The sequence below is a fragment of the Lepisma saccharinum genome, chromosome 13 (assembly GCF_977018435.1).
Source record: "Lepisma saccharinum chromosome 13, izLepSacc3.1, whole genome shotgun sequence".
NCBI classification, from domain to species: Eukaryota; Metazoa; Arthropoda; class Insecta; order Zygentoma; family Lepismatidae; genus Lepisma; species Lepisma saccharinum.
The window spans coordinates 64,107,230-64,134,913 of record NC_139241.1 but is presented as its reverse complement, the minus strand read 5'-3'; the positions used below and the strand labels follow the sequence as shown (position 1 = coordinate 64,134,913).

The following is a 27,684-nucleotide window of genomic DNA, read 5'->3' as shown; positions in this document are numbered from 1 at the left end:
ATTATCTATTCTTGGTAGGGGTTTGCGGGACAGAATTTTTTTGTCGGGACGGGAATTTCTTCAACATCGCACCCCCAAAATGTCATACCCATAGATGATTAATCTTGGCGCCGTCGCTGACAGAAGAGGATTGTAAGTTTAGTATTAAATCGTTGTTTTTATAAATCCTTGTGATAACTATTGTATTATGAAGTACCTACGTGTGTGCATAAATTAACCTCTGGGTTCATACACGACAGATATATATATGGCGACGAGGAATTAGTTATAAATCGAGGATAAGTATGTATTACTTCTAAGCTTCGAGTTGCTAGTTTAAATGTATAATAATGGCTTTAGTAGCTGGTTTTGATAAATATGATCCCCAAGTTGGATCGAGAGTAGCATATTTGGAGCGCTTTGATAATTATTGTCAAACCCTAGCTATTCCAGAGGATAAAAAAGTTCCTAGATTAATATATGTCATTTGAAATAAGCAATATGAAGTTCTGCGTGAATTAATTGCACCTACATTGCCTCATGAAAAATCATATCAGGATATTGCACAAACATTACAATTTTATTATACTCCATCGAGTAACTATAGAGTGCAAAGGTTGAAACTTAGAAAATGTGCACAAGAGGAAGACGAACAAATAGAAGATTTAGTGAGGAGATTAAGAAAGATCGGAGCAATGTGGTTATGGTTAGTTTCTTTCCGTAGCTTTATTTGACTCATTAATTAGTGGAATCAGATCTAACACTATTATCAAGAAACTCGTTGCTGATAATGTAATGGAATTTCACAAAGCTTTTGAAGTAGCAAAGCTGGAAAACTAGAAGCAGATATGAAGGAAAATATGGGTAAATATGCGATATAGCCCGAACGGATTTCTTCAAATTTACAGGAGAAACTACTTACTGAAATCAGTTTCTGTAGCATTGTCGAAGTTCCTCGAGGTATTTTCTTTCACGGAAACTGAAAACTTCACCATAGAATGCTGCAGAACAAAAAACAATCACTTTTTATGTAAGGAACTTGCATTTTCTGTAACATTTTGCCGTTGTTTCCATTACGTACCTGCAGATGGCGCGAGCGTCGAAAGTCACGCAGTCTCGCCAGTGTTTCCAAACGTGCCTTTTTTTTTTACGAGATTTTTTTTATAACTATGCTTACCTAACCTAACCTATCCTTGCCGAAAATGGTTCGTGGGGCTATCGTGAATGGTTTTTGGGATATCATGAATGATTTTTGGGGCTATCGTGAATGGTTTTTGGGGCTATCCGTCAATGGTTTGTGGGGCTATCGTGAATGTTTTTTTGGGGCTATCCGTCAATGGTTTGTGATGACATAATGAACACGAAAGTAGGTATTTTTCTGTTAAGAAGGTTGAAACACTGCATACCCACTCCAAATGGACAAAACACATGCACGACGCGCGATGATCCATGACGAGTGCACGCCATATTGTCTGTTACCCAAGCAGAACAAGGAAGACAAATAATGACTCGTAATATGAAAAGTTGACACTATTTTATGGAAAAAGGCATAATTTCACCTCAAAGAATCTTCCGCAATGCAGAAAAGGTAGCTATCAATGCTAAAATGAACGAAATAAACGAGTGAGAGGTGTTCGGGCTATGACGCATAATTACCAAAATATGTACAAGTGCAATACGCGTTTCAGTTCCAGTGTCCATTCTAACCCGAAACAGGATAGATGGAAGTACCATAATAGTAACATTAGGCAAAGTGAATCCAATCTAAAGTTTAAACAAAGTCGATCAGATAATGAGGGAAGTAAAAATGATCGGGAAAGAAAGCAACAATATTTCAAGCAGTGCAGATATTGTAAGAAATTAGGTTATCATGTTTCCCAGTGTTTCAAGTTATAGCGCAATAAAGAAACTAATAGTACTAAACCTTATAGTAAGTGCAAGGCTAATGTTGTGCAGGATATTTAACCTGTTACCACAGATGATGTAAACAGTACGGTGTCAGGTGTAGAGGAATTAAGGATTGGAATGATCACTATGGAATTAAATGAAGAAAATAGTTCTGTGGAAGATGGATCGGTTGCATATAGTTTGTATCACTGTAATGAAAGTTCGACTTTGTTGTAACCGTGTCTTACTGTTTACATCTGACCAACCTTCATTGCCTATGCAAATAGCTCATTGTGATAAAGCTACTAGTAAGTTTGTATCTTCGTCCGAATATGTCATTGGTTTCAATATTAATGATTCTATGTTGAACTTTGAAATAGATACAGGTTCGCAAGTTTCAATTGCAAGCAAAGCATTTTGTGACAGTAAACTGCATGGTTTGCAATATCTGGAAGCTGACTGTGTTGACGATGTGCGAGCAGTATGACTTCGCCGTTAGTTGGGAAGGTTGCTGTGAGAGTTCGTTATGAACATACAGATAAAATACTGGATTTATATGTAGTCGCATGTGATTTAAAATATCCGTTGATGGGAAGAGAATGGATTATGCATGTATTGCCTGATTTTCACATTAATTTATCTCAACTGATGTCATCGTTGAATATGTACTCATATTACATCTGTACTAACATCTGACAAATTGATACCCGGGCAGGCATATAGTGGTTCGGATCCCACTTTGAGCTGTAGGTCCAGTCCCGATCAGGCTTGCTGTACATAAAGTGGACTTAAAACACCAAATCAATCAATCAATCTAACAAATTGAAATGTGTGCAAGGGCAAACTTTGCTTAGGTCGAAATACACAAGTAATATTTCGTCTGTGTTAACAGCTGACAAGTTGAAAATTGTGCAAGGGCAAACCTTGATTAAATCGCAGATGTGAAAATCTGATCACTTCGTGTGATGTGCAAGAATTAATTAAATTTATTAAGAACGAGCATAAAGAGTTGTTCGATGATTAAGCAAAATATTTTAGAAATGATTGATTCAAGTGATTGGGCGAGTCCTACGGTCGTTGTGTGTAAGAATGATGGTAATTTGAGGCTTTGCTGCGATTTCAAGAACACTGTGAATAAGTATGTTGAAAATGTAACTTAGCCATTACCCAGGATAGATGAGGCATTTCCAAAAGTTAACGGATGCGATGTGTTTGTAACCTTGGATCTCAGAACTGCCTACATTAAAATAAAACTCAATCAACAAGCTAACCAGTTGCTCGTAATGAATATCCCATGGGAATTGGTACAACATACTAGATTGCCATTTGGTGTACGGATCGCATCACAAATCTGTCGACGAACGATAGAAGGCATGCTGCAGGGACTAGATTTTGTTATTCCATACCAAGATGATTTACTTATTGCTAGTAATGGTTTAGAGCAAGCAGTTACCAGAACACTTGAAGTTTTAAACCATTTGAAAAAATACAATGTTAAGGTTAAGGTTAATTGGAGCAAGTGCCCATGTTTTTAAAAAAGAACGATTATTTAGGATATATGGACGGGTTAAAATTACAGTGGTGTAAGTCACTTTGTTAAAAAGAAAAGAAACAGTCTGACTCAGAGCACCTTGCAGATCAACACAACAGTAGGGTTACCAGATCGCTGTAAGGGAATTGTAGGACATGCTGTCCCAAAATGTAGGACATTAAGTCAAAATGTAGGACACAAAACATTCTCAATAAATAATACATATTTCTATAGAACACTTTAGAAAGTAGTTGAAAAGTGACACTTTTCAGTTTTAAAAAAGGCAAAATTTCAAAACTTGCAATCACACTAATCAATGCACCTCTTACTACATGATTTATGTGGTACTTCTCAGAGAAGACAATTTTTATCAAAATTTCAGGTTTAGTCAAACTATATTTATACAAACCACAGAGTGGACAGTCAATTTGAAATTATGGACCAGTACCAAACGAACATTTTACAGACTTTATGAAAAAATAATTCTCTCGTGAGTCTGTTGTGCTGGTGGTAATGAACGTACTCTCTCAACGTTTGAATTATGACCTGTAATGGCAAACAAATATTTATCAATTACCGTAATTTAAAATGGTTTGTGAAGTTTCATCTTGGGTAGTTTTTAGTTCAATAACAGGGTGTCTACCAAAATAACACATCCAGAATTCTTGAATTTTTCTGGACTCTTGTAGACCCTTTTTCCGTTTTTCTTAACGTTTATTTATTCGACCCCTACTTAGGTAAAGCTGGAAATTAGTAATTAAGAAAATAAATATTTTTTTTATTGAAAACCCCTACCAAAGGACCAGTTAAGATAAGAACTGAAGCTGAATTTAAGAAGAGAATTAGATCTCCTTTTATTATTAATGCATCCTGAACTGTGTTTGGCAGACAAGCGAGGCTTTGGCGTCTGGACTCACAGCCGGTATAATCTTACGTGGGGCTTGTGTCGGTTGTGCCTATATGTTTGTGACTGTCCCTTCGTCCATCTTATGTTACCACCATTCATCTTCATCTTCGCGATTAGCCAAAAGGACAGAAAAAAGTGAAGTAAAATAAACTGAATCAACCAATCAGTCATTATGATAGCAAAAATTCTTGACCACAAGAATAATTTATTGCGTTTTTATTAACTTCTTGACCTACTTGTTGATTTCTTTACTTTTTCTTGACTTCCATGGCGTTTTTGACTGGCAGACATCCTATACCCCTGCTTTACAATTAAATTATATTGAATATTGAATAAGAATGGGTAACACCTTGTTCCATCAGTATAAACCGTAAGGCAAGAAATTCTGCTCAGGCATTGAACAGTGACGTTATCAGAAAGTGGTCCCAAAACTTGGTTCATTAAGTGCTTCCGTTTTCGCCATTTGTTTAATAGCAAGACAAACTTTTTTCTTTTTGTTCAATGACTGAATCAAAATAAATTTCACTATTGAGTTTGGAAGCTCAGTCCATAGACTTGTAACTTGCATGATTTTCTTCTGTTACCTAATTTCATAATTAATATTATGTGACGCTCAGAATGTAGGACATTTATGAAATTTTTCAAATTCCTTCCGGACGCCGGACATAAGTCTAAAATGTAGGACATGTCCGGGAAAATCCGGACGTCTGGTAACCCTACACAACAGCTGTTTCCTTTATTACAAGACCTTAAACTGTCATCTGTTGACAGTTGAATGAATCTCTGATTTAGTTCACGTTCTCTGTTAACAGATTAACTTATCTCGATCTGGTTTCTGTGTCAAGTGTTTTTTTTTAAAAAAATAAAAAAAGTGGCTTACACCACTGTAACTTTAACCCGACCATATGTTAAGTAAAGAAGGAATCCATCCTTCTGAGAAGAAACAAGATACAATGTCTAAGTCCTTGCAACACCAAACATTTAAATACTTTTCTTGGAGATGTTAATTTTTACACAAGATGTTAGCCTAATCTGTCAGTTATCATGTCAGCTCTTTACAACTTATTGAAGAAAAATGTACGATGGCAATGGACAAATGATTGTCAGCGGCAATTTGAAGCAGCTAAACTGGTTTGCAAAAAAATACATACAAGGTAGATCTTTTGAAATATGGACGGATTCAATGCCGGCTAACCAATTGTTAGCTATGGAGAAGCCAATCCCTATTGTGGCGTCGCCACGCATTCAAAGGTAGTGTCAATTTTTCCTTCATGCACATATAAACTGATTTGTACTAAAAAGGTTGAATTTGCAGACATGTTATCAAGATTGCCACTTCCTGACATACATTATGACAATCCCAGGCAAGAGGAATTTGTGTACCAGGTTTCACTTACGCCGAATGCAAAGCAGCCCATTTTGACGTATTGTCAGCGAGATGATATTCTTAAGTTAACGAAATCTTATTGCCAGAATGGATGGCCACAAGAAGTGAAAGGGCTCAAAGGATATGAATTGAAGGAACTGTTGGCGTACAAGAGAAGACAGGCAGAATTGAGCATTACGGATGACTTACTGTTTTGGGGTCGGATACTGGTTGTTCCCAAAGGAGTGCGAAATTACATTATTCAGAGAGCCCATGAAGATCATTGCGGTATTGTAAAAATTAAAGTAATGCTCCGGGAAAGATATTGGTGGCGAGGAATGGATAAGGCTGTTGAAGAGTATGTAATTAAAGGTGAAGTTTATTCGGCTGTCAAGCCAAATACAAGCGCTAAGAAGTACACAGTGCATGGACTGAATGCAGACATCCGTGGGAAAAGATGCATATCGATTTTTTTGTGTACGGAAGCATCACTTACATTATAATAGTGGATGCCTATAGCAAATGGGTAGATTGTAGTAGAGTGTCATCTACTTGATTTAAAGAAGTAAAGCGTTTTCTAATCAAACTATCTTGCTATTTTCGGACTACCAAAGTGTATTGGGGCGGATAATGGTCCCCCATTCTCATCTACGGAATCCTAAACATTCTGTGATGAACGTCACGTCAATTTGTATCATTCTACAGTGTACCTTCCTGAAAGCAATGGTCAGGTCAAGCGCTACGTGTGGACTGTGAAAACAAAGCTAGACTGCGCGGTACGAGAGCAATTGAATAAGAATTCCCATGTCAAGGTTAAAGAATTATTATAGAGAATATTGGTGGCTATGAGAAGCGAATATAACGCATCAGGTGACAAAATGCCATAGCAAATGATCTTTTGCTACATCCCCAGGAATAAATTGGATGCCCAAATGGAAGAAATAATAAATCCAAAGAAATGTTCAACCAAAGAGGCGATTTTGTATGGGTTATGCTACCATTTAAGGACTAGAAGAATGCCATAAGGTATGTCAAGGGAAAAATTATATATTTATCAAAACCAGCTACTAAAGCCATTATTATACATTTAAACTATAACTCGAAGCTTAGGAGTAATACATACTTATCCTAGATTTCTAATTCCTCGTCGTCACATAAAACCATTATTCAGTGGCGTATAGTGGGTTAAGAACCTGGGCTATCGCACCATATCAGTGTTGGAATGGACAAAAATTTGCTAGTGGGGGTGTTTTTTTTTTTAACCCATTTGGGGTGGCGGGTTGAAGTGATGTGACTCTGTGATTAAAAATATATACCTCATAAATAAAACATGGAAATATACACTGTCAGTAAGGAAAGGATTTCAAGAATTTCATTCTTATTTGCATAAATGAGAGGCCCATATTGTGAAATATTAGTAGGCCTATATACGAGAATAAAAATAAAATTTCAACCTACCTATTTTCACGATTTTAAGTTCGGGTACTCCTTGTTGGCGCAGTAATAACGTCATTGTCTTGAAACTAAGGGGTTACGGGTTCGATGCATGGTGGTTTAGATACCACTTTAACTGTAGGTCCGATCCCCATTAGCTTATCTGTTCATAAAGTGGACATACAAGAAAAATCCACAACGATTTGGAGCTTATCGTCATTCGTAAGCCGAAAAGACAGCTTGTTAATTATGTCACTCATTTCAGTTCACTACACAACACACAGCACATATCATTCACAAAAATACAATCCACTCACTACTGTATTCACACGCTGCCTCTAAATAAATTCCACGCACCAAGACCACTCGACGCGATCTAGACTAGAACTGGTCCTTGAATTTCGGTAAACCATTCCCTCTCAGCCAACAATTTTCTACTCCCCACTGTATCTAGTTGTTTGAAGGTCAACGACCTCTTTTTCAACTCCTCTGCAAGAGTTCAATGATGTTCTTGTCCCTGCCACATGATTCTTTCCCCTTTGGTCGCGATAATTTGGCTTCAAAATTCCCCATTCCTGGGAAGTTTACATGCTGGGAAAAATTGGTTTGCAACATTGACCCAGACTGTTGAGGAAGTTCAGAGGGTTTTCCCCGCCATATGCAACCCTGTTCTCTCTCCTGTAACAGTTTGACTCCACAATTCCCAGATCCTGGGGAAATTACATGGTAGGAAAAATTGGTTTGCAACATCGATCGGAGCCCTGTCAAGCTTACCCGTCACCCCCGTGGAGTTGCCCGCCAGCTGGGCCTGCCGTCTCGCGAATTCAAAGAAAGAAGTCAATGTTTCCAACTTCTAAGAAATCAGGTTCATCTTCTTATTGAAATGAACAATTTTATGCACATTTTCTGATGGATATTTTTTTCTGTATTTTATTCCCCGAGTCTGGGCTTCGCAGATAGCCTAGATAGCCCCGAATATACGCCTCTGCCATTATTATACATTTAAAGTACAGCAAGCCCCTCCCCCTCCCAGAGTTGTACAACAAATTAACTCTTCCCCAGATACGATCTACACAACATTCCCCAAAATAATGGTGACATTTAACACATATACACTTTATACCCTGCTTCACTAAATAGGCCCTGGCCCTCATGGCAAGGGAATAATTGCCCCCTGGGCCTTACCTTCTGCTAACTTTATTGTCCCTTATACTTCTAGTAACCTTGCTTTGAAGTGTTTGACAATTAGAAGAAAAATCAACTACCTTGTCACAGTATAGTTAAAAATGGAAAATAGCTTGTAATATGTAACAGGCGAAAATTTGGGAAAATTGAATGTTTCGGACAATGAACAATCTCATTAATAACATTTCCAGTGAAACTCGCTACAAGTAAGATAAATAATGTTTTTTCCACTTTCACAAATCATTAGCTTGTGATGATGGTGTTTATTTCTGATGTAGATATATGTGGTAAGCTAGGTAAAGAAACAGATTTCTTGTTTTAATTACAAAACCAAGATCAAACTTGAAGATGAGACTAGGAATATCTATTTTTAAAATCGGAACTAACAGTTAATACTACACCCGTTCAAACAATATCAATAGCGATAGATTAACAATCTTCACTTGTGAGGTGGAGATTTATCTTTTTTTCTATTTTTCGCCTGGTACGTTCATTGAATGTCTTATTTAGAAAAAGATTCTAATTGTAACTTTCTATGTGATGACTTCATTGTGACTACCTTGTCCTTTGAAAAAGATGCTCTCTCGCGTATCTCTTTCCTCAGTTCTAAATTTATGGGAGAATATCAGTCTAAAACTTCGATGTGCAGCAGGCCCGTAGCCAGAATTTTATTTCGGGGCGGGAGCTCATCCCTTATGTACGTAACAATTATAAATAGCGGAAGGTTTATAAATCAACGAAACATTTATAGAATTTCTGTAGAACCGAGCTCTCCCTTGGCTACGTGACTGATATAATGTCTTCATCCTCTGCCAGTGACACTGTCTCACATTGCTCATACTTCAGTCCTAAGTTTCTACATGGCAGAATACCAGCCTGAATCTCAAATATCATTACGTTGATCTAATCTTCTGAGGAATTCAGCCTCCTATTACCTTTGCTTCAAATCATTAATTTAAAAATAAATATGACATCGAAACTTGTTTGCAACTGTTCCTGTGTTGTCTTTAATTCAATGATTATTTCAGAATGGTATGCCACACCTCAAGTTTCAGCATGGTTTTCATTGTTAGTGTAAACAATCATGTCGAATTACTTTTTAAAAAATACCATGGGTATCGTTAACACAGTAAATTAAGATACAATTGGGATGGCAGTCTTAATTAAAGGCCTGCACAAGACCTGGAGCAGACCCGTTCGCGAGACATCGCTCCTGAAATGCCATGCAACCTGCGCAACACCCTCGCTTGAGCAGCTTGTATGTCCACCTGCACAGATCGTTCCTGGCAGGCATTGTAGACCCGCCGGGTACCCGCAGTCTTACGATACCTAGTAGGTCTCAGTTCGTTCTTTCCATCAACTGCAGACCCCTCCCTCTACATGACGTAGTTGCTTCGAGTAGAAACTGCACCGGGCCCACACCGTTCTGCAGTGTTGCCAACTGCAATAGATTTTCACTACTTAAAAAAGGGAACTCGAAGCTTCGTAAGCCACATCACCAATGAAATGAGATTTACGAATGTTGCTACCCCCCCCCCACACACACACATTGAAATAGGTTTTCCGTGGCACAGGATCCATAAGTATATGTCGTAAACAACCAATATACGTATATATAGTGATATAGGACAGGACTGAAACATGTCACGTTCGACGCTGAGGTCGCGAGTCGAACAACACACTGTTCTACTGCGAACACCAGGGCCGTAGCCAGCCAGGGCCATTGCCGTTACCCTCGTTTGGGGGGTAGGGCCAAGTACTTGGATAAACGTGCCAACAAGAACAATCACAATAATAGTAATAAAGTAGCATGAAAGGCATTATAATCCTCATAAATCACGCAAAAAGGGGATGTCACGCGCATTTGTGTTGAAACAGAGGATTAGAAATATTTTTTTTCAACACGTCAATTTCACATTAGCTAATAATGGAAAACAAGCACACAAACTGTTTTTGAAAGAAAGTGCATGATAAATGCATTCCGAATGTACAGACATATGGCATGTAAAATTTCCATCTACAATATTTTCTTTTCACATGGAGCGACGTATTACATAATCAATTCATCCAACTCGTAACAAACCAACATTAATAGCAAATAATATCACGGGCCGCCATAGCATTCTCTGTTTTAAAACTTTTCTCACTTAGATCGTTCGGCGCTCAGGGCCGACTCCCGCTACCCCTTTGCTACGGCATTGAACTTGATGAGACTGGATAATATTTTATAATATATTTCTACTTTCATAAAATTTGAAATCAAGGGGTTGCAATTACCCCTCCATTCCCCCTCTGCAGGTGCCCTTGGCCGTCTGGAAGGAAAATGCAAGAAAAATATGAAAATGAATTCCATCTTGAGTACCCTTTAGCCCTGCTACTCTTAAATTCTGCTAGTCTGTTTTTTCTTGTACTTTAATGTTTGACCCCCACCCTGACCCTTCCGCTAGACTTAATTTCCGTCCAAGGTTGTGAGCAATGCACCCTACCCCCTCTGGTTGCGCCACTGCGTGCCTGGTTAAGGCACCATGCAATGAAAAGCAATTAGTTTTCAGTGAGGAGATTTTTGTTTGCTCGATCATTCATTTAAATAAATGAAGCTGTAATACTGCGTGCATTTCCTGGCAATAAGATAAAAACTGCTTAAGCTGAACTGAAATCGCTAAGTATATAAATTCTCCTTGGAGGAGAGAGCTCCTCCTAGGACCTCGTAGGATTTACGAGCTACGTAAGTAGGCAACACTGGCTGAAGCTGTCCACGTGGTGATGAAACACCTGGAGCGACACGCTGCCGGAGGGCTGTTTCCTTCCAGCAGGTTTTGCAGGCGCCCGGGTCTTGTTGAATGCCCAGTTACCTTGTAAGCGCAGAGCGCCTGGAAGACGAAGAACCCGGGTAAAGACGCAAGTCGACTCGTTGCCGTGGGCAGGCTAGCAGGTATACCTGTCCTCACGGGCAAGCGGGCAGTGGGTAGGTAAAATACAGACTATGCTGGCCTCTAGTCTTAATGATATCATTCAGAATTTTTCAACACTTGTTTATCGGTTAGTTTCAATTAATGATACTCTCATATCGTAAAACAAATACAATAAACATGGCGAAGATGTGGCCACATCGACGAGGAGTTTCATTGTATTCTACCTTTCCTTGCCTTAAATTATATTTTGAACTTTTCAATGTATCTCTGAATCCTTTACCTCCCTTATGAAGAAAGACGGCAGGTCTGAACTAAGATTAAGATATGTGTTATGACATGGTACGTACAACCCAATCTACAGTAATCACAACCCAATGCAGGCTCGTAGTGTTTAGCTGGTAACTAATGCATATACAGCCATGCTATTCCAACTATATGCTTTATCATATTACAGAAAATTTGCAAAATCGACCGAATAAACGACTGTTAGCCTTGTGCCTCAATAAAATCAAGATTTTTACTAGGTGAAAACTCCAATATCTCTCTATCCATTACATTTCATGTTTCAGGGGTTATATCTAAACCGAGAATTTCTTTGATGGAGTATTTACTACTATGACAAAATGGGAGACATTCTGAAGAGCTGGCTGGCTCAAACGACAGGCCTAAATGTTAGTCTAAAGCCAGAAATGCTGGGCGACCAAATCAGAGATGGGAGATTGATTAGTCAGATTCTCTTCAAGAAAGGAATCATTGCATCTCGGGAACTGGATTCGATCACTCCAAGCAAGAACTTCAAAGTTTGTCTTTCAAATATGAACAAGATTCGAGTATGGTTGAATTTAATTGGTATAGAATGTGCAACAGAATTTGTCAGGAAAGTTGTTGAAGGAAGTGGCACAGCTTGCCTTCAGCTTTTGTATGTACTGTTCCTATCCTTTGAAGGCCATGACAGAGTTAGACTTGTAACGAAGGAAAGTGGAAGGTTACGAGAGACAATGTTTCTTGAAGTTCCAGAACCTGCTATGAAGAGATCGAAAGTTCAAACTCACTCTGTCAACTGGTACTTAGAGAAGCGACAAATGTTTGCAAACAAATGCAGTGTTGCAAGACATAAGATAGAAACAAGACTAATGCTGGGTGATCCTAGAGCTCGCAGAGTATTTAAAGAGGCTGAGACGCTGGCAACACAGGCAGCGATAAAGGATTATGAAAAGAAACACAACATAAAGGCTGTCAGCACCGAAACTGCTTTAGCACAATTATTGGAAAAACAATTGAATATTCCTGATTTACCATATTGTGATAGCCACGAGGAAATTGACACGAAGATATTCATGAAAAACATTAAAAAGAGGGAGAAAGATAAGCTACTATGCAGCAAATTAAAGCAACATGTCGAGAAAATGTCTCTACAGGAAATGTGGGATAAAGTAATTGAGAAAAGGCAGCAAGAAATTGACTATTCTGCAGCGAAGAAGCTACTGCAGCAGTCACAATTTGAAAAACAGCTTGCACAGAAATTATTCAAAAACAGACAGCTCAAGCTTGACTTGATAGAGAAAAGAATATCTGAGCAACGGCTGCTAGACGAACAACGAAATGAGGATTTTGTAACAGAGCTGTTGCTCGAAGAGAAATATGGTGAATCGATTGAAGAGCTGAACGAGGAAGAAAGGAGGGAACAAAGACTACATGAATTGCTTCGAGAGAAGAGAAGAAAGCTTACGCACGAGGAGAATTATGCATTTTGCAGGGATGTAGCTTCTGAATTAATAGATTTTGCGGTTCATGTATCTCAATTCAAGGCGACAACGTCTGACAATAAAATTCCACCTGAGAAACGGGAGCAATGGGTGCGACTATTTCTACACGGAGAACCTGTCTATCACGAACTAGAACCAAAGAGAGTTGATTCTGCTGAAATGTTTTCTAGCCTACTAGAATCACTTAAGATGACTGATAAAGAACGAGATATAGCTGTGAAATATAGTATAGACGAATATCTTGCACATTTAGGTCCTTGGCAAATTCCAGGCAAGAATCACGTAAGTGAAAACACAGTTTTTGCTCACATAGTTTATCGTTTGCTAGACATAAAATATCCTCCTCCACCAGCACCAGTTTCAGCAGATATCCCTCAGGTTTCTCTGAAGGGATTCTTATTAGGTGTCGATGACGAAAGATCCATAAAGGCGTTACAAGAAATTTTACTAACAAAGAAAGTGCACTTGATCACTTTGTCAAAGTTTGTTGCCAAGAGTTTTCATGCATTCAAGTATGAATTCGGTAAGCATCTAGAAGTAGATAGTAAACCTTTCCAAGACAATAGGTTCCCAATTGATGACTTTGTAGAGAAGACTGGCAAAAAGGGAACAGGCACTCCTAACACTGCCAAAGCCCCAAAGACGGCCAACGAGAGTAAGAAAGACGGAAGGGCAAGAATGGATGACAAGATGGTACAAGTGCCATCCGATGCACTTCTGGTGGAATTAACCCCTTTAGCTAAACTTGGAAGGGCGGCTTTCAATAGATTGAGAACTGGAGAAATCTTGGATGACCAGTTTCTCGTGGATATTTTGATCGAATATCTCAAAACAATCCACCACGCAAAGGGTTGGGTATTGCTGAATTTTCCTCTCCATTGGAATCAAGCTAAGTTACTGGAAGAAGCATTTACAGGACAGATATTAGTTGCTCCGACCTTTCAGCAAGTGGTTAACGAAGATGATACAATTACCCGCTCATCTTCATATGCTGTTCCCATATTCATAAACGAAAGCGGAGATGAATTTGTTAATCCGACTGAATCACAAGCCAAGGCAGCTCTAGGAGAAACCAGCGAGCAAGAAGTGGATATCAAAGTTTCACGACTTTTACAAAATCCTCATCCGGTTCCTTCAGAAGAGCATTATGTAAGCTTCTTCACAAAGTGCATAGAGGTTACGAAAAATGAGACAGACCTGGAGAGGAGAAATAAGCGAAAAGTTTATAATATAATGGTCTCGGAAGAAACACCTGGAGTTCTAGAAAAGAGCACGGGCGACACAAAAAATTCTGAACACGTGATCAGAGAACATTCAGCAACCAAGTCTTTTCCATCTCACGAGATTCCATCCAAAGAAAGCATGACATCGCATGAGTTTCTTCAGGATTTTTATGATGAGCAGAATACATATCAACTTCTGTGCTACAACCCATACGATTTTCAATTTATTAAGAAACTTTTAAAAATCTTGCTTGTAGATGTGGTATCAGATGTAGCACATTTAGACAACATAGAAGATCCAACAGCACCAACCGCTAAGAAAGGTAAGGGCACAGCAGATAAAAAGGGAGCAGAGAAACCTACAAAAGAAACACGAGGAAAGGATATGGATATAGCGATGGCAACACTGCCAGTGTTTGCAGAACTGGAAGTGCAAAAATCTTATCCAGAAATTGAAGTTTCAGCTAAAAGAGTTCCCATGCCTGGAGATCCAAACTGGGAATATGTAGATTTCCCTTTGTCTTATGAGTTGGGAAGCATGCTTGCAACGTCATGGCAAATGGCAGAAAGTTTGTACCTTCAGGAACTAACTCAATTCTTCTCTAAGAAACAACCACAATTTCTTAAAGTTGAAACGTGGATCAGACACATCAGAATAAGATTTACTCAGTTCCTGCATCGTCCAGACAAAAACCAAAGTATACTGGAAAAATTTCAAGCAGAATTCAGAGATCATATTAGTGAATGCACCGCTCAGAAGGATTGCTTGTGGAAACGTGCTAACAACTTGCAAAATGTCCTTTGGGAAGAGTGTGATATGAAAAAGCTAGAATCAGAAGATAAAGTGAAGTCAATAATTAATGAAGGGTGGATCATAGATGAAATGGCAACTTTCACGAACATGCACATTCGTTTGATGCAAATGGAAATATATCTGTGCACAGAAATACTGCAAACATTGTATGACTATTATTCTCTAATGCTGGGAAAATTTCTTCATCCGCGGAAGCTCGAGAAGGTGATCATTCCAAAAATTGACTTCTGTGAAGATAAGCAACAAAATTTAGTGGACCCTTATTTAGATGAAGTGAAGAAAAGATGTAAGATAGTCGATTATGAAACAGAAATAGTTGAAAACATCGACGTTGACCATGTAAGAGCTGATATGAGGAAAATATTAACTGGCCAATATGACGTATCTGTGTCTTCGTGCCACAAGGCCATCTTGAAAGCATATGAGATCGCAATGGCAGCTAAGGAAAAACTGCAAAAGCAGTTTGATGATCTAATAGATGATGCTGAAAATGAAATAGTAGAAAATAAAAAGAAGAAGATAAAGATTAGGAGATGTTACTCGAACTTATTTAAAAGTGGTATACTTAAAGATCTTGATCAGCCACTGACAGAGGATACAATTAGAAAAAATTGTAGAGAGTGGAGAGTAAGTGGTGAAAATGAATTTTCTCGCATCACTTACACCCTGGAGGCTATACAGCATAGAGCGACTGAGGATCTGTCCACAATGATGCATCAAATACAATTCTTATTCCTCACCCTCTTTGACGACACAAACAAAATGTACCTTAAAGAAATTTCAAGCGTGGATTTGCTTTGTGATGTTGTCTTCAGCTTCATTGAACAAAAATGTCCTCTAGAGGGTGATCTAGTACTCGAGGGAGGTGACTTCTATATCCGCAGCAGTGATATTACGTATCCAACACTAGGGTTCCACCTAGGAACAGGAGATCGTAAACAGGGAACTGAATTTGGAGTAGAACAGATCTTGCTTCTCCACAACATGCTATTTCACATAGCTCCATTTGGTTATATTAGCTTCAAGGGTCTCCAGTACGTAATAGAAGATATTATCTTATTCTGGGATGATGAGGAACTCCAGCTACTGCCTGGAACTTGGAAAAACCTCAATCCCCGACAACTGACATCGGTCCTTACGGAAATATTTGGCTCCAGCGAGCACTTGTTCTGGAACGATTTACTCATATACGCCATCAATATTTCATACCCAACTCAGCGAGAACTGTTGAAAATGCTGAAAAGGTTTTGGATGATCGATGAAGAAAGAACAGGTTTGGTGAGTTGTGACGATTATAAGCAAGTACAATTTTGGTTTGAGAAAAATAAACTAAACGAGTGTGAGAATGTGGCTTGGGACATAATACGAAAGGAACTATTGTGCGAGATCTTCCAAGATCATGGTGGCAGAGTCAATTACATGAATCTGCTCCTGGCGTTTTGCAAAAGTCACGACCCAGTGCAAGGTTTCGCAAATGCTCTTGCTACTAAGTTAGGGCAATCTGTGGATCTGTATCCCTCTGGTAGTGAAGAGGATGGCATTGAAGTAACATCAGAAGTTCCTGTAACAACGGCTCTCTATCCTGTTGTGGAAGATAGTGACGAAGAGATATGTGATGAGGTGAAGCGAGAACGCCATGTAAGAGAATCCGTATCAATTCTGCTGGCTCCAAAATCTTCATTTAAAACAGATGAAACCGGAAACCTCACGCCACTGCCTGCAGAATCCCGAAGTTTCACCATCACATCTGGCGGGTTTGCTTCACAAATTATGGAACATCAAATTATCGAAGGACCTGCAAATGTTGAAGAATTGTTCGAAGCAAAAACCGAAGAAATACTTGTCAAGGATATCGCATTTGAGGAACTGGAAACAATGAGTGTGTTAAAACAAGAAAATGAGGCAGAGGAGGAGGAATATGGCGAAGAAGAAGAAGAGATCGGTGAAGAAGAGGAGGAGCTAGGTGAAGAAGAAGAAATTTTAGAAGCAGTGAAGAGCAGTAAGTCATGGCTTTTCAAAGCATCCGAAATACCAAAAGAAATTCTGATTGATTTACTACCTTCATGTTTCCCATGGATTGACAGAAACATCATCCAGCATGAATTACAGTTGGTGTATGACGAACAAGAGATTCTACCTGTCAATACAATTCTTGATTTCAGCTTCTTTAATGACCTCATCGCGAACACAAACAAGTTCAAGATACTCAATATTGAAGATGTATTAAATAAGGTGAAGAAGTCATCATGTTGTTATTGTAACTGTGAAAATTTGTAGTGCGTACCTTATGTGAGTCCTTATAACTGAAAAAAATATCACTTTAAAACACAATATTTAAATCAAATCTTATATTAGCTTGTGAACTCGAGATACTTTCTGAAGGAATCTACGTGTATATCGGTGTTTTAACTCATATATATTATGTTTCTACTGGACACAACTGAATAGTTTACTATTATTAATAATTACCATAACATAATTTCTTCTTGATTTAGAGTGGTGTCTTATCAGTGTATTGTAATCCTTCAGTAATTTTTGTATTGCCAAATACTGCAAGACAAATTGTAAAAAAAAAAAAAAAAATCTGTAAATTAGAGTTGCCAATATGTTTTGTGTTTAATAAATCACTTCCATAAATTATAAAGTGAATAATATTTGTATCTAATTACTTCACATGCTGTCATTGTGATGATCAGGAGCATAAAGGAATTAAGCCTGTTGGTGTGTGTATATATATTACTTAGGACCTTCCGGATGGCGCAGTGGTAGCGTCTTTGTCTTATAATCAAGGCGTCCCGAGTTCAATACCCGGTGGAGGCACATAGTGGTTCGGATCCCACTTTAAACTGTAGGTCCAGTTCCGATTAGTCTTACTGTACATAAAGTGGACTTAAAACATCAACTCAACCAACCAAGCTTACATCATTTATGTATTTTCTGTGCTGGAAAGTGACAAAAATCTGGAGTGTAAATACATTTGAATAAAACTTACAATGCCTTTCTTTAACAAATTATATTAACAAGATGTGACCATGGAACCTATACAAAAAAAACAACAAAAAAACAACAACAACCTTGTAAAGGGTTTAAAATCAAGATAATATCATAAATACTATAGTTGGTGTGGACGTCATATTTATGGATCACATATATACGAACCTATATGCCGGCTTGGTGGCAGAGTGCGTTAATGGGTCCCGCCCTGAGCATGAATGTTCTCATCTTTGCGATTAGTCAAAAGTTACAGAAATACGACATTAAAAAGCAAAACGCGTGCACACACACACACGCGCACATTTTTATTGCGAATAGAGAGACCAAGAACCTTTTTAGATATATTTCTTGGCTTCTTCCTCTTATCCCCGCCCTAAGCTATTCTTCTGTACTAGAATGTACATTTAAAGAACCCCTGTCTTGTAACTAACAGATATTTACATTTACACATTTGTCCATGGATGCCACATTGTTGCTCCAAACCCTTCAAATGTAGCTTTGAAAAAAATATGAAATTATAAGTCAACAAGTGAAGTTGGTTCGAGAAATTTCAGAGGGTAGACTCAATCCACATACGCCTCTTTAAAGGAAACTACTGTGAATTGAAAAGTGACTCCTCCAAAGGAATGCAATCATGTCAGGGATCCGCCCTGCTAGTTTTCTATGTAATCAGGGCGCACCTTGCCCCACAAATCGATAGTAAATATTAGTTTTTTATTTGTTTTATTTCATTTCTTGTGTGCCTATCTAAACAAGACCCAATGTAACATAATGACTTCTTTGTTGAACAAGATTATAATTATTTTATTGGTAGGGTATGGAGGCACTGTAGACGAACCTATGAGTTTGGAAGTTCTTCAGATAAGGTGAGCGTTTTTTGTACGACTGATTCAAATAGTTTTTCTTAAATATCATCTTTCTGGAGATTTATAATCAGCGAAATAATAATAAACAACTATGACATCATATTGCGTAACTTACTAGCTATTAGAATGATTTCGTCAAAATTGAATAAAAACTTTTTGATTAAATAGAATAGTCAGAAGTAACATCCACGATTCAGTCATTGAATTCTGTAGCCTATCCTTCCGATTTCATTACTACTGTAGTGTTGCTCTGTAAGAAAATATTCCCCATTTCTTTCAGTGTTGGTTGCATGAAAAACTGGTAAAGGTTTAGAAGAGTTTACGTGCATTACTGTACATATATGATTTACATTATGTGCTTACTATATGATAAGAACAAAAGGATTTATTGAATTGTGAGAACAAAATAGTTGGTTTTGGAAAATAATTCTTCGATCCCGGTAATAAATAACAGGTGAATGTATTGATTTAGTCATGTTTGACTGTCGTTGTTAATAGTATTTTATGCCACTCTGCTGCACTTTGTAAATCGCCCCGATACTGTGTATTTTACTATTCCTTTGTCCATTCTCCTCGTCAGTGACGTTACTGACAAACATACGACTTTGATTTCAGAAGTACGAAAAAGAATAAAGCCAGAGACCGTTGTTTACGTAGAAAAATCTCGACACCACATTAAACGATAGGTGCGTGAGGTGCTTCTGGAAAGTTCCACCCGGCAAACAACTGCTGGCTAATCGCCTTGATCTGTTCGCGTGCTTTTCTATGATTAGCCTCCAAGAGGCCTGCAATCAATGCTCCCCTTTACTTCGCAGGAGCTTAAAAAGCGAGCGATGACAAAGTTGATAGGGACGATACTCTAAGGTGGCGGAGGTCAAGGGACACCATTAACCTCCTGAACAAATAATAAAAAAAAATGTTTGACTCAGATTAATGTGTGAGATTTAATGTGCATATGTTTGCATAGGAACGAACTTATACACTTTATTCAGTTATTGGGCTATAATTGGACGACATAAGCCTTTTCATCTATTCAACCATTTTTAGCCTACATTTTGAATTTACAATTGTTAGGGAAGAAAGAGTATATAGATCTTGCTCAAGATAGGGAAAGATGGAGGGCCTGTGTTGCTGCAGCCATGAACCTTCGGGTTTAAGAAGGCTAGAGAGTTAGTTAATTAGGGAAGAGAGCGAAAAAGAGAGAGAGAGAATGAGGGAGAGTAAAAGAGAGACAGAGAGAGAGAAAGAAAGAGAAAAAGAGAAAAGAGAGAAAGAGACAGAGACAGGGAAAGAGAGAGACACAGAGAAAGAAAGAAAGAAAGAAAGAGAGAGACAAAGAGATAAAGAAAGAGAGAGAGACAGAGAGAAGGAAAGAAAGAGAGAAAAGAGAGACTGAGAGAAAGAAAAAGAAAGAAATAGAACAAGAGGGAGAGAGAGAGAGAGAGAGAGAGAGAGAGACAGAGACAGAGAGAAAGAAAGAAAGAGAGAAAAGAGAGACAGAGAAAGAAAGAAATAGAACAAGAGGGAGAGAGAGAAGGGAAAGAGCTATCAAGAGAGAGAGAGAGAGGGAAAGATAGACAAAGAGAGAAAGAAAGAAAGAGAGAGAGAAAGAGAGACAGAACGAAAGAAAATGAAAGAAAGAAAACTAGAGAGAGAGAGAGACAGGTAGAGAAAGAAAGAGAACAAGAGAGAGAATGAAAGGTAGAGAGAGAGGTGGGAAGACAGAAAGACAGGCCGAGAGAGACAGAGAGAAAGACAAAGAAAAATGTGTGTGTATGTGTGTATGAGAGAGAGAGAGAGAGAGAGAGAGAGAGAGAGAGAGAGAGAGAGAGAGAGAGAGCGCACGTGGGCCAAGAAAGTGTTTCACGCTCTCGTATAAACATTGCTGTTTCGAAGACATTTCAGGAAGGGGTGGTTGGTTCCAAAAACCCACTCTCGGTACGTCCCCAAGTAAATCGTAAATACGAAATACGCCACTGTGTCCTTCCTATTAAAACTATCGTTATAGTTGGGAAAGGGGGGAGGGGATGGGGATAATTACACAGAATGAAGTGCGTGGAGACAGGGAATGTATGGAGGAAACCAACGCTCTAGATCATTAGGACGTTGACAATGGACATGCACAAAAAGTCACATATGTAATTTCGTGCCAGGGCAACCCAGATTCATACAAACTTTTCTTCCTGCGCGAGATTCTCAAGTAGATTAAAAAAATATCAATATTCCAGGAGTCGTGTTGCTCATCCCACCTGAAGTATTGTTGCCGCTCTGGAATCAACACGTCGTTTGTTTTCAGGTGAGCGCGGCTTTATTTCACGCATTCTGTGCGTAATTCTCGTTTAGTGTTCCTTGGTAGCAGTAATACCTAGACGCAGAGACGTATCTAAGATATGTTTTGGGTGGACAAATTTCTGTAAATTATATATTGTTAGGCCAAATATTTACGGTGAATAAATGTCAAGGCTCTGGTACAAAAACTGGGCACATTTCGGGATCGACAGCGGTATATAAAATGGCATTTAGTTGTGAAAATGATGAATATAATCCTATATTTGATTTCAAAACTGTACTGTAATCACAAAATAATAGTACATATATGTAGTTGTCATAGTATTAGACGCCGGCCCTCGTGGCGGAATTGTTAGCACAAGGTTAGTACGACGCCAGGGGTCCTGGGTTCGAATCCTGGCCTGGGCATGGATGTTTGTGAGTGTCAATTCATCAATTTGATCATATCATCACTCATCCCGATCTTCGCAAATTTGCCAAAAGTGGCAGAAGAAGCGAAGTAATATCAATGAATCAATCATTGTATTATGTTTATTCCTGTATACACTTTACACTGTAGGTCCAGTCCCAATTAGCCAATTTGTGCATAAAGTGGACTTAACACCACACTTATGTTTTGAATTTCATTGTTACCAAGATACAGTAGTGCACCAATGGGAAAGACAGTGATTATTTCATGTGGACCGTCACCAGTGGCGTGCCCAAGGGGGAGTTGGTGGGGTTAGATCCCCCTTTTGACCCAGTATTCCTAGAAAAAAAGAACGTCAAACGTAGGAAAATATGGCGAAATGAGGGATGACTACCAGAAAAAGTGTACATAACCTCTCCCTTTCTAAAATCCTGGGTACGCCACTGACCGTCACAGCTGTGAAAATTGTAGCAGCACTCTTCACAAATTGTGTTTACAAAAGTCCCCCTTTTTTCTCTGTGATAAATTTAACTTTTCGCTACACAGAAACGACCTTACAGCTCCCCTGATGGAAAAGTTTTGATAAATTCCTGCCAGTCGGTACAGCTAAAAAAAAACGTGCTTCATTTCGACACAAATGAGCTAGCTATAAATTCACTCAAAGAGAAACTGGAGTTTCCGGCAAAAGGTTTATCTGCTTCTCTCCCTAGGTCTGTTCACATCCAACCCGAACATGGCTACACGGGCCTCCACCATCCTCTTGCTGTGCTGCGTGGCGATGAAGATCCACCTGACACTCTCAATGTCTCAGGAAGAAGCGATGGTCTATGAGTTCATGAGGAACGAACTGGCGGACTTCCTGATCACCATTCGGTACCAGTGGGTGAGCAAGAACTTCATCATTGCACACGAGCCGTCCATAGAAGGAAGTGAGTGATGCTACCAGCTCCTGTTCGTTAACCCTTGACTTAAAGTTTGTTTCCTTTTCACTGCCAGGTGAAGACTACCCTCTCCTGCTGCATACCCCCTGTGTATCTGTTGTCACCTTGTCCTCTGTAATGTCCACCGCTCAGTATTACCTGCTTCATTCCATAAACTGTCTGCAGAATTTTTTCTCAAGGGGGTAGAGTGATTTCATATATTATCCTTTAGTCTTAGAAATTTATATTTTACGTTAATTATTACTATTACATGAAAGAAATATGCTTCCTTTTCATAAACAACTATCTCTTTGTTGATGAACAGTTGCACATTTTTCGCCGACCCACACACTCCTAGTTACGACAGTGAACATGGTGGGAACATTCTCTCGTTATTTTGTTGGACATGGCAGTTAATTCCTGTAAGTTACAGCATGTAAATCACAGTAAACAATATTATTTGTGATAAAATATCGCTACAATTTCATTACATGGAACGAGATGTCCCCTCTACGGGCTTCGTTGACTGTCTGGTAGATTTTTTTTTTTGTAACTGAACAGTTGGTGGTGAAACCTGTAAGGTTAATTTCAAACACTTCAAACAGCACTTAACTGTGTTGTGATTGAGCATTATTATTATTATTCATGACCCTTACCGTAGGGTACATGGCAGTTTTGGTCAAAGATCTGGGATGCAGAACACTGGTGAGTAGAGGTACCATTGAATCGAAGTCATAGTAATAGTTGTGGTCGTAAAGATGTCGTAATATTACACTTCACTGTACTTTAACACTGATCAGAAGCTTGCACATACACACAAATTTCAAAATTGATGACCACTCTGTCGGGCAAAACTATATAATATCCACATGGTACGAGGGGAAGGAGACGATAATAGGGAGGGTATGGATACAGGAAATGGTACCTTGGCTCTTTGTAATCTGATAAAAGGAGCGTGTCTGTGTTTGCTCCTTAACGGGCAATGGAAGAAGAGATGAACTGGCGTTTGTTTGTTTTCTCCGCAATCACAAGCAGGGGAGGGATTTTGATGCAGTCTTGCTAGGTGTTCGTTTGTGCAAACGTGTCCAGTTCGTAGGCGAAGTGTGAAAGTTATCACTTCACAAGGAAGTATCAGTTTATGAAACCAGGGTCGACTGACTACTTTTTCTGCGTACCATTTATAAGTGGTCATATTTGCAATTTGATTAAGTGCCCGAGCTTCCCATTGGGAATTAAGTTTCATTTTAACTCGGGGTAGAAGATCAGTATAGGATAAACGAAGGGAGTAGGAAAAAGGGTGTTCTTCCCCTTTTTTGCATATTGGTTCACTAAATCCTGATATATATATTAAGATTGCTATGACCTTTTACGTACGTAAATTGCACTCGTTGATCATTTTGGCGGAGATTTAATGTAGTTTGTAAGATCAGGGACGGGAGAATGGGCATGCGGTATGCATCTTTCCCACAACGATCGAGTGTAAATAAAACACTCAATGCGTCAGTTAGAATTAGAGTTTTTAAAAATCCTGCTCCACGGGCATAGAGCAATGCCTGGTGTATGGTATAACATTCTGCCGAAAATGTGGACATGTCTTGCGGTAAGGGGAATTGTCTGACTATGTTTAGGCAGGGTGCGTAGAATGCGCAGCCGACATTCGTCATCTTTTGATCCGTCAGTGTATATGAAGTCATAGTCTGGTCAAATTTCTTTATAATATTCATGTTGACCGAAATCAACATAATTGACATTGACAGGTGACTTGGTAGGAATCCTCATAGTGTAAATCAAGGAATTTTGTATAGTGTAATTTAACTGATATGCTTCTCTATCTATGTTGTAACAATAAAAAAAGTAATATCTAGAACATGATCTATCCAAGGGTAAAGTTTCACCCAGTTGTCGTTGTATTGCAAAGCTTTATTGAAAGGATGGGTGCGTCTTTCCCATATTTTAAATAGAAATTTCGTAGTAGAATATTGGCGTCTAAATGAAAGGGCCTGTTCAACGCTCTCGCTGTAGACACTAATATTTGGACTAGATTTCATTAATCATAGACAAACAGGGAGTGCCTGTCTCTGTAAAATGTATATTTTATCGGCCCAAGTATCAATCGTCCCACCATAAACGGGTGCCGAATACTCGAATAAAGAGCGAAAGCAATTTTTGTAGAACAAAGTCATAATGGAGGGGTGTCCACCCCATTTCGTGTTCGCCAAGCCAAGAAGATTGATTATTTGTTTTCCTTTTGCTAGCAGTTTGTTAATATGGACTTTCCAATCTAATTTTCTATCAAAGGAAACCCCCAGGTAAGTACAGGAAGATACCACCGGAATCTGTAGTATATGTGTCAGATTGTTAGGGTGTCGGTTTGGTGTATAAGGGTTAAAGATTATAATTTTTGATTTCTCGGCAGAAAAAGATAAACCGCGAGATAATAATTGAACACGTAGAGTATGAATCAGGTTGCGCAATTCTAAAATTCCTTGTGTGGTGTCTGATGTACTTTGATAAAAACAAAAATCGTCAGCATATTGAATGATGTTGTGAGTGGCCCTTGATATTTGATGTAAATGTTAAAGAGGAGGGGACTCAGAGGGGAGCCCTGTGGTATTCCGCACCGAACCAGTCTCGGGCCTTTAACATCATTATAAAACCAGAAGACCATAATACGTTCATCATATAGATTCCAAGCTATTTTAGCCACAATCGGGTGAATGTTTATTGAATCAAGAAGATTGCATAATATTGAAATGTCAACGGATGCTTTTGGCGATGTTAACAAATAAGCTGTAGCAAAATTGTCTCAGGAGTTGGCTATTTTGGATAGCAACAGTGAGTGTAGCAATAGCACCCTGACTACCAAGACCGATGTGAAATCCTAATTGTGTGGATGGGAAAAATTGGCGTTTTTCTAGTGTCCAAACGATTCTATGTTGGAGGGTACGTTCGAATAGTTTAGCCATAACTGGTATCAAAACTATAGGTCGATATGAAGAGGCTTGCATGGTTGGTTTTAAAATTGGGATCACAATATGTTGGGTCCAGCCACGTGGTATTTTTCCTCTGCGATATACATAATTATAAATCGCAGCAAAAATTTCGAACCCTTGAACTGGTAAGTGCTTTAGAATTTCATAGGTAATACCATCGTAGCCAGGTGCCGTGCATTTGATTTTATGAAGGATATTATTTTGTTCTTTAACTAAAATAGCTGGGAAGTCATGAAATTCGGTATGTTCACGTTCATGAAAGGGAGAAGGCATAGGAACGGATAGGGGGGGGAGGGGGGGTGGGGGGTGAGAAGGTTCATAAAATCTGATTCCCAGGAAGTATCAATTGGACGTGGATGGGAGACATGGGGATGTCGGAGAAAATTGAATTGCCGCCAAATTATACTAATTGGCACGTTAAGGTCAAGGGTCTGACAATATGATTTCCATGCCTGACGTTTAGCTTTGATATGTTTTTTTCGCTATCGCCTGGGCATTCTTTAGTTCTCGCCAGGTATCCGGCATAGGATATCTGGCGTATAATTTTGCTACTATTTTCTTTCTTCTTTTAATTGCGGCACAGGTTGGGTTCCACCAATAGAGTTTTAGAAAACGGTCAAAAGAGTAAAATTTTTGTCTCGTTCCGCTGTCATCGAGTGCGATTGTTAGCATTTGCAAGAATTGGGTATATGTAATGGTCCGTACTGAAGCCGAATCATCACTATAATATAAACGGAGAAAAGAGGTGCGGAAATTTTCCCAGTTTATGGAGTCGCGTTTCCAGCGACGAACCGGAGGTACAGTTGTGCTTGTAGTCGATAAATTAGCCGGTAAAGAAAGGAAAATTGGGGTATGATCACTCCCTCGTAAATCTATGTCATTAAACCAATTGATGTTATTGAATATATGTGGTGATACTAAAGTGAGGTCTATACTCGTCGGGCTGGATCCGTTATGAGGATTATGTGTGGGGGAATCATCATTCAGAATAATAAGGTTATTTTCAGTGACCCAATTTTCTATTGTGGTTCCCAGCATATCCGTCCGAGAGTTAACCCCTTTTGTGATTATGTGAATTAAAATCTCCTGTTATCAAATATGGGCCCAGAATGATTGTAAAAAGTTCGTTCAAAGCTGAGAGTGGGATATTCTATGAAAGAGGGTGTGGTGGAAGGTACATAGATATAAGCGTATTAAATAATGAGCATATTTAATTCGGGTGGTAGCTATTTCACCATGGTAATTTTTTTTATTATTGGGAGGGAATGTGGAATGTTAATTACGGAATGGGGTATATTTTCATGGATATATACAGCAACTCCCCGTTTATTTTGGTCAAAGGGAGACCGTACATTATGTAGTGGGGTAACCGATAGTTCTCATGATGAGTACCTTTCACCTCCTGTACGTAACTTGTGGACGGTAATCCGCCAGCAGATCTTGAATTTTGCATTTACGTGCCGATAGACTGCGCATGTTCCATTGTAGAGTAACAGGCAAGGACATGTTTTTTAGGATAGGGGATGGGGGGTGATAGGGATAAATGTGAAAGACATCGGGGCGTATTAACGACCCGATATAATAGACAAGAGGTGGGACGTAAGTTCTTGTATTCTTCTAATTATTTTCTCCTGTTCGTGTATTTCTGATATATTAACTACAGAGTCCCATAGATCCGGGACAAGATTAAGTAGAGAACGATATATTAATCGCTGTTCGGGAGATAATGTGTCTCTGGCACCATATGTCCGCATAGTGGGTAAAGTGTTATCGGAACGAGTCTCTGTTAGAACTTGTGGACCTTGAACCTTCTCGTCCGTACGAATGGTGATACTTTCTGGGGTACTCTTGGGTGGCATTCTCCAAAGTGCACCAGCTTCTGTGCTACGAGGCGGAGGAAAGGCTCGGGATCCTATTAGGGGTGAGGGATGGAAAATATCATCATCTGAGGCACTGGTAGAAGAGTCCGAGGTGTCAGACGTTTTCTTATTGTTTTTCTTCTTACGTCTTCTTCCATGTGAAGGGCGCGCCAGAGGTGTACAGTCCTGGGTAGAGTTAGCTTTACTGTTTGTAGGAGGTTCTTGTCTCATGATGTTGCAATAAGTTTTTCTTCTTGTAGAGGCCGGTGGTCCCCCAAAAGAGGTACCTGCTGCCAGGGTAGATAAGGTTGGGTATGTATGTGGATCGTGTAGTGATCGTAATACCTCCG

At 39.0% G+C, this 27,684-nt stretch overlaps 1 protein-coding gene across 1 annotated transcript; it reads left to right on the top strand.

The window, feature by feature from the left end:
* On the top strand, nt 1-17,594 carry LOC145997377 (sperm flagellar protein 2-like). Its single transcript, XM_083134350.1, has 2 exons — nt 1-132; nt 11,771-17,594. The coding sequence occupies exon 2, from the start codon at nt 11,825-11,827 to the stop codon at nt 17,279-17,281; it is 5,457 nt and encodes a 1,818-aa protein (XP_082990476.1). The 5' UTR covers nt 1-132; nt 11,771-11,824; the 3' UTR covers nt 17,282-17,594.
* Nucleotides 17,595-27,684: the final 10,090 nt, after the last annotated feature.

Bases quoted from the DNA above. Each gene is read 5' to 3' on its own strand.
- LOC145997377 (XM_083134350.1), top strand. From the start codon at position 11,825: ATGGGAGACATTCTGAAGAGCTGGCTGGCTCAAACGACAGGCCTAAAT.